The sequence below is a fragment of the Falco naumanni genome, chromosome Z (assembly GCF_017639655.2).
Source record: "Falco naumanni isolate bFalNau1 chromosome Z, bFalNau1.pat, whole genome shotgun sequence".
NCBI lineage: Eukaryota > Metazoa > Chordata > Aves > Falconiformes > Falconidae > Falco > Falco naumanni.
Window position 1 is genome coordinate 49,475,838 of NC_054080.1, and position 15,886 is coordinate 49,491,723.

General features: G+C 38.9%; 1 protein-coding gene across 6 annotated transcripts in view; it reads right to left on the bottom strand.

Moving 5' to 3' along the window:
* Positions 1–15,886, bottom strand: part of DENND4C (DENN domain containing 4C) — a 79,555-nt gene that overhangs the window by 9,076 nt on the left and 54,593 nt on the right. For all 6 annotated transcript variants that reach the window (XM_040579687.1, XM_040579689.1, XM_040579688.1 and 3 more), the window contains 9 exons: positions 15,353–15,478; positions 13,851–13,991; positions 11,437–12,578; positions 9,848–10,028; positions 9,235–9,344; positions 5,803–5,978; positions 4,581–4,760; positions 2,858–3,047; positions 1,722–1,967 (listed from right to left, as the gene is read on the bottom strand). In XM_040579687.1, coding sequence (XP_040435621.1) covers positions 1,722–1,967; positions 2,858–3,047; positions 4,581–4,760; positions 5,803–5,978; positions 9,235–9,344; positions 9,848–10,028; positions 11,437–12,578; positions 13,851–13,991; positions 15,353–15,478 — 2,492 coding nt within the window. The remainder of the gene's footprint in view (positions 1–1,721; positions 1,968–2,857; positions 3,048–4,580; positions 4,761–5,802; positions 5,979–9,234; positions 9,345–9,847; positions 10,029–11,436; positions 12,579–13,850; positions 13,992–15,352; positions 15,479–15,886) is intronic.

Below are 15,886 nucleotides of genomic sequence, written 5' to 3' on the forward strand. Positions count from 1 at the left end.
TTCATTTTCACCTCAGTCGCTGGTGCTGTGCTGGGTTTTGGATTTGGTGTGAGAACCATGTTGATGGCACACGGATGTTTCTAGTTGTTGCTGGGTGATGTTTGTACCAAGTCAAGGACTTTCCAGTTTCTCAGGCCCTGCCAGCCAGAGGGCTGGAGGGGCACAAGAGACTGGGAGGGGACACAGCCAGGACAGCTGGCCCCAACTGGCCAAGAGGTGTTCCATACCATAGAATATCATGCTGAGTATATAAACAGGGGGGAGTTGACCGGGGCCTGTCAGTCGCTGCTGGGGGACTGGCTGGGCATCAGGCAGCAGGTGGCAAGCAACTGTATTGTTCATCACTAGGGTTTTTTTCTCGCTTCCCTTTGGATTTTATTCCTCTCCTCTACTCCTTCCTTTTCATTATAATTGCTATTACTATAATTATTGTTTTGGGTGGTTTCCTCCTATTTTATTTTAATTATAAAATTGTTCTTAATCTCACACCTTGGCTTTACATTCTGTTCCATTTCTCCTCCCCATCCCCTCAGGGGGCAGGGGGAGTGAGTAAGCAGCTGCATGGTACTTAGTTTCAGGCTGGGGTTAAACCATTACAAGCATATATCCAAAAATGTTTTTTGTGCACCAAACACGTTACTTAATTTGTACTGCTCATCATGCCCTGCCTTAGTATTTTCTGACCTGATTAAGACCTGGTAGGCACGTCTATGTGTCGGTCTTCCCACCAAGAAGAAACAATCTGTATTTGCATACAAATACGAACCATTTATTCCCATTAAAAATATATATCAGTCAAAACGATAGTTCTGTAATTATTTTGTAATTATAAGTGCCTCTGGAATCATTAATACAACAAGAATTAGTGGACGAGAAAACTGACCAATAGTGTGCTGATTTAGAGTATTAATTACAAGGTATTTATTATTTCCCACCTTGTGGTTTTCCCTGATACTACATTGTATTTTGCCAGTATGCTTTAACTTTCATTATTATTGGTCTTCAACTACATTTCCTGGAAGACTGTTCTTGGTTCTGCGTGGGTTTGTTGGTTGTTGGGTTTTTTTCAAATTGAGGGAGAGAATTTTAAAAGCAAAGTTCATACACGTAGATAGGAAAATACTACTTTTTCACATGAATCATATACTTATTAAATTTGGTACTTACATACACAAATTATATAGGTTTCAGAAAAACACCTGCTCCTTAAATGGGAAAAGCAAAATACTAAAACCACAGCATCCATTCTGCGTTTTTGTGTTCTATTCATATAATAATGAAACTTGGTGGAGTATGAATAGTAAAATTGTATGAAATAGTATGAAAAGTAAAATGAATTTTAAAAGAATAAAAAATATTGACCAATAACTTAAAAGGTTTGTATACTGAAGTATGTAACCCACACTATGTGGATTAAAACGTATTGCAGTTTCTGAGTTCTCCACAGACACGTCTTGTTTCCTTCTATATATCAGGCCTCTCTTTAATGAATTCTAATGCCTGGCTTTTTAAAAAGAGAACAGCCTGACTAGAATTTGAATGCTATCTTAATTCATCTTCCTTCAAGATTCCTTGCAGAAAACAAACCTATCTGTATTACAAAAAAAAAAAGGAACCCAGATCCAAGCTACTCAGAAATTACTTACCCACTTTTTTTGAAGCAAACTCTCACATTTAGCTTACTCTAATATCTGCAGTTCTAATTTGAGGAAGCCACTTACCTGCACTCCATCATTACAGTGTTCGGATGTTAGAATGAGTCCAGGTAAGTTGCTAGGTAGATCCAACCGCCGGAAATACCAAACTAGGTTCCAGAAAATTATGGGGTGTTGATTGATGAATTTGGATGTATGAATTACTTGCTCTCCCTCATTTTCCAACAGTGATTCAAGCTCTTTATGCAGTACCAAAGGACTCAAGTAGGGCACAGATACAGGGAGAGGGTTAGGTCTTTTTATTAAAGGATCCTAAAAACAAAACAATACACACAAAATAAAATCAGTAATTTTTTACAAAATAAAAAAAAATTTCTTCCAGAAATACGCTTTGGTATTACTTGCCCAGAAAATCCCTGATTGCATAGTTTCTTTTGATATTTGGAAGAAGCCTCTGGAAGTACTGAACACACAACAACTTTAGTAGCATCAGCAGGTTTGACTGTTGAGGTGTTTCTTAAAGAAGAAGAACTTAAGGTCTATTATGTGAAAAAGAGAAAACAGTAATTTGTTCTAAGGTGTTCCTGACTGTGCAGTTTCAAGCTGTCTCAGCTGGTACTAAGCCAGTGGTGACGGAGATTGCAGAAATATGTCAGTAATTACATCAGCTGTGGAACTGAATCATGAGTTTACGTTAAGACAGCTTCTTGCCAATAAAAAGCACCAAGAGAGAGGAGAAACACTGTTTCACCTGTAAGAATAATGCAATAGTCTCAATCCTGCCTCTTACCTTCTCCCATACACTCAATGGGTGAGCCTACCAGAATATAGAGTGCAAGTAAATACGTCAAAAAGGAACAAAAACTTTCACTCTTGCAACAGTGTGTTGGTTGTACTATCGTGTTTAGTCTGCTGTAGAAGTTGTGTTATTTTTAAAATGAACTTCCAGTTTCAGAAAAACAAAGGGTAGCTTCATTCCGCTAGGGAGAACATTTCAAATCCAGCAGCACTGTTTGTATAATGTACGGAAAAAGCAATTTTAGATTAACTGAACCAAGATTTTTTTTTTTGTCATATGAAAATATGCTCAGCCATTCCCATTCCCCAGATGGACAAGAATGCTAGTAGTAGAACATTATTAATTGTAAGTTTATTGTATTCAGTATTTTGCTGTCAACTGAATGTGCAGGTTCTAGACGTACCACAACTTCTTGCAAACTATTTGGAAGACTAACTGTTGAAATGCCATGAGACGGTCTCTGGGAAAGATCAATGTTTTGCAGTGGACCTCCAACACTGTGGCTCCGAGTCAAGGACACTCCCCTTTTTGGTGGATTATTGGCAGATGTCTTCAAGGTTGTGGGATCTTTAGTCTGTTCTTCTGCCACATCACTGTTTGGATTTTAGAAGAGAATATGCTAATATGAAACTATTCAGCATTCCTATGGCAACAGGAAGGACACAGAGAAAGGCTGCCAGGTAAGTTATCCCAAACCAAGTTTCTCGATTAATAATATTTGCCCAGTTAGCTCTACCATTGAGGGAAAACAAAACCAAATGCCTTTAAAAACAGTACAACCATCCCTCCAGAAAAGCAGCTAGGTATAACCTAAGACATGAATCTGAAAGCAATTAAGTTCTGTATGGGTACTATTGCTCTGGTACAGTTTCACCTTGCTTAGAAAAATGGCAATGTACAGTTTTGTCAACACACAAAGATTATCTTGTTCTGACTATGCTTCTTTTTCCTTTCCCTTAAGTTTACTTCCTCTAAACGTCATAAGCAGAGAGCAAAAATATTATAGAAAACAATTTCTAAGTTGCATGCTAAAATAGCTGAAAAACTAAAATTGGAAGTGTCAATGTCATCCTACAGGATAATTTAGGCAAACTCCTACTACAGGCTTGTCAAACTTAACCCAAGCAATCAAGCTGCTTGCAGATCTGGGAATATTTAATTTGTGCCTGTTATAACAGAAACAATGGATAAAAACAATCCAACTACAATACAGAAGAAAAAACATCAAGTGAAACAGAAGTGTCTGCTTCCAAATCTGCAAAGAGAGGGAAGAGATTAATGTAGAGGTGATCTTCACTCCTAAGTTTGACTTGAGTTAAAAATATCCTACATCAGAGTTAAGAGATTAACATAAGCAATACTACTTTTCATTTTTAGAGTATTAAGACTAAGTACTATCACGTTGATTGAAGTTTTAATAGTCTGACACAGGCATTAGCTCATTAGCTCGCAGGCACTGATAAGAATTCCCAACTGAACAACGATTTTTAAAAAAAACTTTACAACAAAACGTCAAGAAAACCCTGCAAAAAGGTCACAGTTCAGAACAGCACTGTTTCAGTTCTTCATTCGACCAACATGACACCTTCTACTTAATGCTTTTTTCTATAAACTGTTTCACAAGTGGTATTGTTTTTCTGAGTTTCAGTTTTACATCAGTGTTAATTTGTCACAGAATGCATGCTCAGTACCACCATCGAGTGCTCCAAGACCTTTCCCTCAAAAAAGAGCATTCCAGCAAGTGAACTTCTTTTTCCCCATAATGCCGTGTTGTCCTTCTTGTTAAATTCTAAACTCAAGCAAAGGAGAAAGTTCTGTGTGTCTTTAAAAGGTGAGTGCGTTCTAACAGTACTGAGTAGAAGTTTTACTTACTACTCAGTAGTGGATGGACCTGAAGGTTTATTTCTATAGTTTTATCTCTAAAACCTGCTCATTTAGTGGAACCAGCATTGCTAAAAGCATGCTTCAAACATGCAAAAAAACCCAAGAGGAAACAGATGAACAAGTCACAATTGTAATTCTCCACTGTATTTGGTACATAAGTCAACCTTCACTTTTTAAGTAGAGGAAAAATACTGGAAGCATTAATACATTTCTGACAGAAATAACAAACCTGTTTTGCCTACCTCTGCTCAGCTGCAGAGCTAGTTTCTTCAGCTATGGTGTGGCTGGATTGTGGGTGTTCTGAAAAACTGATCAAGTCAGCAACAGCTGGACTGGACAACTTCTGCTCCAGGGGATCAGTGGTTAATGGAAGGGTACCACTCTGTAAACTATCTCCTGAGGTACTTTGCTTCAGGAAAAAGCTAAGTTACAACATGAATGGCAGAGGAGAGAAATAAAAAAGTTAAGATGTAAGTATAAAGTAATTTTAAGAGTTACTATTTTCTACATTTACTTTCGAAAAGTAGCAAAAATAAGGAAACACAACATTAAAAAGCTTGACAATGGGACACAAGCTTCATCCTGCTCTTTCCACTGTAACTTATACAGGCAGAGTAAATGAACACACACAGAGATTTGAACTGCAAAAGGAGAAATCCTAAAGTGTACATAAATCATTACAAGTCACCTTAGTTTGTCACAGTTCCCAAGCGGCAACAGCGTACCAATAGCTGACACATCACTGAAAATGGTTGTTATTGTAATCTGACATTGTAAGACTAGAAGACCATACACCATTCTAGGCACAAGACAAGAAGAACATGTCTTACTTTGCTAAGGTTTTCTAAGTACACACCCTACAGATGTTCAGTTTCAGCATCAGAGAACACTAGCAGAAGCTCTGTTTCACAGCAATGACTACAGTGAGAATCCATTTTAAATTACCTTAAAGTAAGTTTCAGCCTTCAAAATGCAATTGAAATCAGTAAAAATAGTAAGCAGAGAACCTTAAACTGGAGAGCTACCGAAGAAACTATAAGCTGGAGCATCTGTAACTAAAAGCTGTTAGCACACTTGATTTGGGATAAATTCTTTGCTGACAGATTTGAAAACTGCTTCATATGCTTTTAAAAAGTACATGATCCATTAGCTTTGTTTTAAAAGCTAAGAAAATGAAAATAGATTTATGCCTTCTAAATAGTTATGCTTACAAAGAAGACACAAAAAGAAAAAGTGGTAAAAAGGCAACCAGTTTTTTCCTTTTTGGCCATTTTACAATGAAACTCAATAGTTTTTATGACTTGGAATTTCCTTCAGTATGATCATGACCATTAAACGAACAGTGATGTTCTTATTAGCATCTAGACAAAAACATTGGGAGGTATAACTAAAACCTTTTGTGAAAAAAATATAACCATTTACAGGTGGAAAGACAGAACAAGAGTATCTATAAAACACACTAACCTTGCAGTGCCACGTAGGTCCTTAAATTCAACATTAAGTAAAGGTAGGAAGGTACTTTTACAGAAAGGACAAGTAGTGTTCAAGTTTGAATCATCTGCTGTCCATCCAGCCATGATTTCTTCATCGTAAACCAAAGCACCACAAGCTCTACATTGAGAGCAGCTTGACATCAATACCTAGAACAGCAAAGAACGAATACTATCAGTCTTGTTTCAGGGCTGTTTTATAATTGGGTTTATAGGCTTAGTAAATACAGGAGTTTAAACGGGTATCAGAATGCCAGCTGGGAGGCATGAGTTCATCACTTCTTACCATACTCACAGTTATCTTGTCTACATAACTTTTACCTATGAAATGCGAATACTAATAATTTATTTTTCTTAAGTATTTTGAGACCTGGAAGAAGCACTACCCTGAAATCTGAAATGCTACTAATTTAACATTTGCAATTGCTTGCTCCTATGAAGCCTTCATCATATATGAATTGTTTTGAATTGTGTAAGTAAACGCATGTCTACTTTTCGAAAAAAGAAAAAAACCCTCTAAACAGCCAAACACAAAAGAAACCGTTATAGTGGTATGGTGGGTTGGCCTTAGCTGGATGCCACGTGCCCACCAAGCTGCCCTATCACTCCCTTCTCCTCAACTGGACAGGGAGAAAAATATGACAGAAGGCTCGTGGATCACGATAAGGACAAGGAGATCCCTCGGCAATTACTGTCAAGGGCAGAACAGATTCAACTTGGGGAAATTAATTTATTGCCAGCCAAAAGGCAGAGTAGGGTAATGAGAAATCAAAACCAAATCTTAAAACACCTTCTCACCATCCCTCTCTTCTTCATCAGCTCAACCTCACTCCTGACTTCTCCAGCTCATCCCCCTGAGCAGTGCAGGGGAACAAGAAATGGAGGTTACAGTCAGTTCATCACACATTGTCTCTGCTGCTCCTTCCTCCTCACTCTCTTCCCCTGCCTCAGTGTGTGGACCATCCCACAGGAGATGGTTCTCCACCAACTTGCAGAACATGGGTTCTTCCCATGGGCTGCAGTTCTTCATGAACTGCTCCAGCCAGGGTCCTTTCCATATGTCCTTTCCACAGGGTGCACAGTGCTCCAGCATGGGCCCCCCATGGGGTCACAAGCCTGGCCAGCAAACCTGCTCCAGTCCAGCCTCCTCTCCACAGGTTCACAGGCCCTGCCAGGAGCCTGCTCCAGTATGGACTCCTCTCCATGGGGTGCCAGCTTCCTTCAGGAGCACCCATCTGCTCCCCGGCAGACCTCCACGGGCTGCAGGGGGACAGCCTGCCTCACCATGGTCTTTACCTGGGCTGTGGGGAAATCTGCTCTGGCACCTAGAGCACCTCCTGCCCTCCTTCTTTAATGACCTTGACGTCTGCAGGGCTGTTTCTCTCACATACTCTCACTTCTTTTCCAGCTGTGTTGCACAGCAGTTTTTTCTCCTCTTCTTAAATATGTTATCACAGAGGTGCTACCACTGTTTCTGAAAGGCTCACCTTTGGCCAGCAGTGGGTCCATCCTAGAGATGGCTGGAACTGGCTCTAATGTGACATGGGAGAAGGTTCTGGTACATTCACAGAAGCCACCCCTGTAGCCTCCCTGATACCAAAACCTTGCCATGCAAGCCAAATAAAAGTGGAAAAACCCCAGATGTTGGTGAAGATGTGATGCCCTACCAACTGCTCTGTTTCCCCAGATAAAAGGTAGGATGCTGTCAGAGGATGATCCAGAGCATCAACAGGTTCAAAGGGAATGGGAAACTGACAGCACGTCCCTGTGTTCTTTCCTCCACAGAGCCAGCACCCTGACCATGGTAATGAGCTCCCCCCTTGCTGGGACTCCTTTTCATGGCATCAGCAGGAGACTTGCCTGTGCAAAAGGACACAGAATCAGTTTCAGCATCAGAGAACACAGCCCCATGACAGGGGCTGGCATGGCCTCGCTGTCCCTCGTGAGAGGGTTCCTGCTGTCACTGAGCAGTGACTATCTCAGGGCTGCGCTCCAGTGTCACAGCAGAAACCCTCTCAAAAATGCGTTGCTCTTTACCTAATAAAATTTGGTTTTACCTAATAAAAGTCTCATCACTAAACTAGAATGAGAACTGGAGAAAAGATGATAAAAGTTATCTTGTACTAGCAGAGGAATGGTCTATAAACTAAATTTTAGGCCTCCTCTTCATTGTTTCACTCTCACAGGAAACAAAACCAAAAAACCACCACCAAACACATCATATCATATATTTTAGATCTAATATATTTTAGATTTGCCCAATAGCAACATTTTTCTTTTATTATGCTATGCCCCTTATATAACAAAGTGCCAAAGTCTGACAGGATCTCCAGAAAGTCAAATATAAAAGAAAATTACGTAGGACCTAGCAAAATAACACTACAGCTGAAAGAAATGTGACCAGTGCAAACACAGTGACCATTATCGTCATAGCTGAAGTCTGAAAACAACTATAAATGACAACTGAAACAGAAAGGCATATTAAAGCTTTATCGTTCTAGGCGTGGCTGGGATAGAGTTAATTTTCTTCACAGCAGTCTTTATGGTACTGTGTTTTAGTATCAACCAACTCTGTGTTGATAACACACCAATGTTTTAGCTATTGATGAACAACGCCTTACACACCATCATGGCCTTTTCTTTCTCATTGTCCCCAACCCAGCAAAGGCTGGGGGCGAACAAGAGGTTGGGAGGGGAAATGCCCAGGACAGCTGACCGAAGGGATATCCTGTAATGTCACACTCGGTGATAAAACTGGGGATGTGTGTATATTTCCAAGGTAGCAGTTTCCTGGGGTGTCACGGTGCTGACTGATCACCTTTGCATCACTTTCTTCTTGTCCCCTCTCCTGTGTTCTTTTTCCCCAGTTCACTTATTAAACTTTCTTTATCTTAACTTGCTTTTTTTCTCACTTCTGCCCTTCTGAGTCTCTTCCCCATCCTGATGGGATGGGAGTAAGCAAGTACTTGGGTAAGGGCCGAGCTGCTGGGTGTGGTCAACCCACCACAATTATTCAGTAATAAGACATCATTTTCTTAAAGGAAGGGGGGATGGAGGGGGTAAGCTTGAAGGGAAAAAAAACCCCAACAACTTTCCTCTCTAATTTCTCTTTTCAAGTTTTGACCCTTACCTCAGTTGTCTCTTCTTTATATATATATATATATATGTATCTATCTCTCTATATATATATCTGAGAGATACTTTGAGAGATACTTAAAAGCATTTAACACATTTTTCTTTTTTAAAGGTACTCTCATACCCTGGGCTAAAAGTATTAAGCATCTTTGAAATAGAAATGTGGAAAAAAATTTTTGAAAAATCTAACTGCATCCAACTAAACAGGTAATTAATGTATACAGTAATACTGAATAATTATATCTTTCATCTATGAGTTTATTAATCTTACCTCCATTGCATAGTTCTGGAAAATGCTGGATAAACTAGTATTATGTGAAGAGCTGTGCTCTGACTTCTCAGAATCTAGAACTTTCATACTTCTTGGGAATGAAGCTTCACCTGTGCAGAAAGAGTTGTTTGTGTCTTGTATTCAAGGAAAAAATAATTCATCTATTCCCAAAGAAAATAACTTCTATTCAACCAAGGCAGAAAATTGTACCAGAAGATCTCCAGATATGTGTAGCTCTGTAACTTCATTAATATTATAATTAAAACATAGATAGTTATAATTTTTGTGTTATCATTTTGTGATATTATTTTTGTGAATAAGCAGGTATTCCTGGCTATACCTAGTTAGGAAGTATTTTTACAGTTAAATCCCCGTATTTTGTATCAACTTTTTAAACATTCAACAAAGAGAGAATCATTAGCTATTTGCTACTGCAAGGAAAGAGTATAGAATGGAAATACAAATTTCCTTGTACTTCTCTTAACGGCTTGAAATAATTTCAGATTACCATAGCTTCCACTGTTATGAATGATTTCACCATAATAGTTTTCCCTGTTTGTTGTATTATAAACAAGTTAGGAGAGGGAAACAAAAAAACCCCCAACAATCTCACCTGCACTGTAATGCTGTCTTCCTGCATCTCCACTGCTACTGCTACTGCCAAGACTTGTAGTGCTTTGTGCAAGCTCATTCGTAATCAGCCCTGGGACTCCAGTTCTTGATGACAGATTATCACCTAAAATATTATCTTCAAAACCAGCAGGGAAATTAAAGTCTGGTTGATTGTTCTCTTCCTTTAATACAAGAAGAAGAAAATTAGCATTTCTGAGTACTTCCAGATCCATTATTTGAGTTCCATCTTTATCCTGATAAATAAAAATTAAAGTAGCAGATTAAGACAAAATCCTGATGTAGGAATGACCAGAAAAAAAGGTCCAGGTTAAAGTCCTATTTTCAGAACTTAACTTAAGACAGGAATGAAACATACCAGCTGAAATGATGCAGCAATAACACAGTCACTAAGACACAGCACATGACAAAGTATAGTAATTGGGACATTAAAAATGAAAGTTACAGAAATAAAAGAGGGGAGAATTAAAAGATCCCTGAAAGAAATTAAAATAAGTCACATTAAGGGAATTATGATGTGCCATTAAACAAAATTCTGTGGATTATGTCAGTATAATAGAAAGACACACAGGAAAACCTAGGTCCCAGGAAAAAAAAAATATCAGGGAAGGCGGCCAACCAGTAAGTTTTCACTGTCACAGGCAATATCTGGGAAGGAAAAAATTTTTTTTTATATATAAAGAAAAATGTTTTATGTCATAGAAGAAGAACCCTATTAGTAACACCAGTTAAATCTGTTTCACATAGAAATAAAGCCAGACAGCTATCTTCCTCTCTCCCACCTTTTATGGAGGCTGGGGAAAGGAGGAAGAATTTGAAAAACATATCAAGAAGGTATCTTAACAGCCTGAAGAGGGGAGACAAAAGATCCTTAAAGCAAAACACGACATTGAAGGGTAAACTGGATCAAGCAGAAGCCTTCCAAGACAGAAAACTATGTTTGGAAGCACAACAAGAAGACATACATAGGAAGGAGGAAGTTGTAATATTCACCCCTCCATCTCCTCTTTCATTTGTGTCATTATACTCTTAAATGTTTTACTCTGAAAAAGACTGTTAATTAAGTGTGTTCACACAAGTAACAAGAACACTGTTTCCAAATCTCTGATTAAATTTACTAAATCTCATGCTGTCCCTCACTATTTGCAACTTTAATCCTCATCAGCCTGACTTCTTAGGTTTGTGATTTGTTTTCACAACCTTTTATTTATTAAAATAAGACAGACAGTATGATATCATTTAAGATGACATAATTTTGTTCTTACAAGCATTTCTTGGTGCAGTTTCTTTAAACATAAATAAAAAGATAAATAAATAAATAAATAAATAAATAAATGGGGAGGGGAATGTTGAGAACAAAAAGTCAAAGTATACTGCATCAAGACCTTTTAATTTGCTTTTGTCTGAAAAGTGGTTTTTAATGACAGGAAAACTGCACTATACATTAAGTGCAATTTTCATTAGCTAACTGAAGTTGACAGTTAATACAAAACACCATCTCACAAAGCAATCTACTGGACACAAAAGTTACTCCTCTAAATTCCCAAATTTTTCATATTGAAAAACACTTGCCTCATCATCTGAGTAACTATATGCTGAAGTAACAACTCCCCACATCTTACTGGCCACATTGGCGGCCTGCTTCATGCCTGATTTCAGAACATCCATTTTTGGTCCAGACAGTATATTGTCTAACTTCAGATTTGATAAAGTTGTCACAACAGATCCTAATGAGCCATGTGGAGAACGACCCAGTCCTGTCAAAGATGAAGACCGCTCCTTTTGAACTTGAGGATGGGTTTGTTGCTTTGGTCGTCCAGTGAATGTTTTGGATCTGGAGACAGGACTTCTCCGATTTTCGTAAGACTTGGGGGATGGCACGCCAGGATCCAAAGGCAGGCTCGACCTCCTTTCTTGGGAGTGACCAAGTGTACCAGAGGCTTCTGCTTCCCTGTCTGGTTTGTGAAGTTCCATGCTGGGAAACTTACTGCCCAATGGGTTCTTCAGATTCATATAGCTCTCTATTTCATCTGCCAAATTACGTGCTGCAACTGGTGACACCAACTTTTCCTCAGGTTCTGGATGCCTTGGTAGTGTGTTGTCAGTAGCCAGCAAAGATAAAGGGTCCAAGCCTACTTCAACATCTTCCCTTTCAACAGGCTTAACCACTCCATAAAAGCTATTCCTTTTAGTAGTTGCATCTTTGGATTCTGCTTTCTCATTTTTGGACTCAGCTGACTGTTCCAGGCTCATGTCTTCCACTGTGGTCATGTTTTCATCTCTTCCATTCTCAAGATGCTCCTGCCCTTCCCCAGGTTCTTCCAGCACTGGTGAAGACCTATGCTCCATTTCCCAGTCACTCTCAGTCACACAACCCCAGGTGCCACTTATTCCAGAAATCTGCTGGTCAACAACACTTTCAAAGCTGTGGGATTTATTCATTTGACAGGGTGAAGTTTTGGCCCCAGATAGAGCTGCTGTGAGGATCTTGGCATCTGCTCCCATCATTATTGCTATTTCTTTAGAATTCAAGTCCAAGCTGCCTTTTTTCAGCAGCATTCCAGCTCTGCTTTCACTGCTGAAACTGCAGCTTCTCTCTGAAAACAGTTTCTGCCTCTTCTGTCTTTTTTCACTCGATTTCTTAAAAGAAACATCACCAAAGACTACATCTTCAACTGAATCCTCAGTTACGAATAGTGGGCTAGAACCAGTTTCTAAAAGAGAAAAGGCATTAATATGGTATCCATAGCCACCAAACATGTTTATTTCCTGAAATTACATGAAAACTCTACATCTCCTTACCTGTGAGGAGACTGGGAGCAAGTTACCCATTAGGAAATTACACTAGTATTAACAAGGGACTTTTACTGGCTGTAAAGGCATCGTACAGATCAAAAGTCATCTACTCTGACTCCTTGAAGTCAAAGCTTTTTACAGCTTCTACTTCCTTTCCCTATGCCAACACCCAGCAGACAATAAGTACTACATCCATGAACTAAAGCAAAGTATAATTAAAGATTGCACGTTTTTTGTTTTCCAGAGCTGTATTCACAGATCTATACATCAAACCCCATAGTTCACTCTGGTTCTGAAAAAAACACTACTGTGTGTGTCTGCACAACACAGAAGCATTACCTCATTTATGACACAGGCGTATTTAGAAAACACTAACTAAATGTAGCATGTGAAGATGTAAACTAATCTTATAATCTTATTTCCTTGGGGGAATTGGGAGTATTTATTGTCTAGAAAGCTGTCTTAGCTAGGCAAAAACCTCCAGAAGTATGGGAAATCTACTGTGTTAGGGTCACCAACAGAGGACCCAATGTATCATATCCACTGCTGGAGGATGTTTGAGTCTCACACTGATGCTGCCTCTTGACAAGTCATCCACATTCATAATTGTCAGAAACATTCTGTGCAACTTTTTGCCTGAGACTAAGTTCTTTGCTATCAAGTTATACTGAAGCTGGACTACACTGCTTCAGTATAGACAAGGACAAGCACAAAGGCAGAAAAAAAAATGGGCCCCAAGATCTGGCTTTTATGTCTATAAGTCTCCTCATCATAAAGCTCCAGATATGTAAATAAATTTTGTATGGCACGAAGACAACATGTATTGATCCTAGATTATACACTGGCAAAGTAAGCCACAGGAATGAAGAGATTTGTCCAAGCTTAGTGAGTTTAGGTGACAAAAGTCAAGAGCAGAGACCCTAGTTCTCTTGGCTTTCTAGTACACTACTGAAACAACTCTCAGTGTGGAACAGAGACAATCTTGATTTCAATTACTCAACAGTGATTTTCAACCTTAGAATCCACAAGTTCCTTCTAAGTCACCTGCAAAGGATAATGACAGAAAGCAAATGCATGAAGTATATGCACCTCAAATAGCAGCTGTGTTTCTTTCCATAGCATGGAAGATTGTAAAACACTACAGAACAAGATTGAGACTTCAGCAAGTTCTATTTCACCCAGTGACTCACCACCACTGCTCTTCCTTCCACTGCTATCAAAAATGCCAGATGGAACTTTCACAATACTGTTACCTCCAGCAGGCACGTCTGTTGGATTACGGGTTTCTATATTCAGCTGTTGTTTTTCATCAGATTTCTCAGTACCAACCTCTACAAGAAAAAGAATGTGAATTTTAGTTAATTTAACTAAATAGTTGCATTTGCACTATCATGGAAAATATAAACTCAAACACTTAGAACCTAAAGGATCAGTCCTACTATGTACTGAGCATTTCCTGGAAATAATATCCAGATGGATGTCACTAGGCAGCATTATGCAGAGTGCTTAGCTGTTCAGAAGGTTAGAACACATGCAAATTTCTTCCCTTGGTATTTTTTCAAACAAGCAAAGTACAGCAGGACCCACAGTTCTCATTATTTTCATGCAGACCTATTTGTCTAATGACAACTTCAGAAGCCCTAATTCACATTAAGGACCTGCTAACACAGGTATGAAACAGATGCAATAACGAGAAAGACAAAATACAGAAAAATTAAGGGCAAAATCTGGATAGAAGACAGGAGATGACTGTATTTTCTACAGCTGGGAAGAGTCTGTAGCAAAAAGTAATGCCTTTTATTAGGTCAACTTGTACAGCAAAAAAAAAGGTCAAAGTTTCAAATACAGAAGTGAGAAGAACATAATACAAAATACTGTGTGCCCCAGCACTTGTCCAATTTTTCCATCTATATTAAACTAGTCTAATAAAAGGTTATTTCTACCTATATGTATTCCAGTGCTATTAGCCACGCTGCAGAAGTAGTCCATTAGATTTCACATAGTCATATTTTGACCTTGACATCGTGAATTCAATGCATTAAGTATTTGTGGGAGTCTAATGCATGAAGCAGATTGTGCTGGTTTTGGCTGTATTAAGAGTTAATTTTCTTCACAGTAGGTAGTACGGGGCTATGCATTTGTGCTGGAAACAGCACTGATAATACAGGGATGTTTTAGTCATTGCTAAACAGTGCTGATATAGCATCAGGGCCTTTTCTGCTTCTCACACCACACCCCACCAGTGAGGAGGCTGGGGGTGCACAAGAGGCTGGGAGGGGACACAGTCGGCACAACTGGCCTCAACTGACCAAAGCAGTATTCCATGCCATGTGATGTCATGCCCAGCATATAAAGGGGGGAATGTTCAGAATTATGTTTTGGCTTCCCAAGTAATGATTATCCATGATGGAGCCCTGCTTTCCTGAGGATGGCTGAACATCTGCTGGCTGATGGAAAGTAGCAAATGAATTCTTTATTTGCTTTGCTTGTGTGTGCAGCTTCTGCTTTACCTGTTGAACTGTCTTTATCTCAACATATGAGTTTTCTTACTTTTACTCTTCTGATTCTCCACGCCATTCCACCAAGGGGGAGCCAGCAAGTGACTGTGTGGTGCTTTATTGACAGCTGAGGCTACACCATGAAACAGATTTATTACAAAATGCCTTCATCAGTGTAAACATGCATACTTAACCTCCTATTAGCTTTTCAGCTTTAGAAGAAATATTCTTCTCTACTTGTGTTTCAGTTGCATGAAGACTATCACCATCATCTCTTAGAAGTTCATCCTTGGATCCATAGCCCTGGTCTGACTGACCACCTGTTTGAAGGAATACAAAGACATGCCTCAGATTTGTTTTACTTTCCTAACTTTTTTTTTCAGTAAGAAAACAAAAGAACTGAAATTAATTAATTTCACATTTTGTTTCACCAGTAAAGTTCATAGTAAGATCACAGAAATGTCTAATCTGTGCACAGATCTACAGATGGTGACAGTAACAGCAGAGATACTTAGGCCTTACAATCCAAATGTACTTTTTTCATTATTATATTAAACACAAGTTACTCGCCCAGGAACACTACAGTGACTAACTGCCTTTAATGCTCTGTATCTCCTTTTCATTCCTTTCCCTTCTCATCAGCATGAAATACTTCATTGCTGGGCAAGATAAATTCTCAAATGCATCTACAAAAGAAAGTTAGACAAGCACGACAATAATTGAGCAAG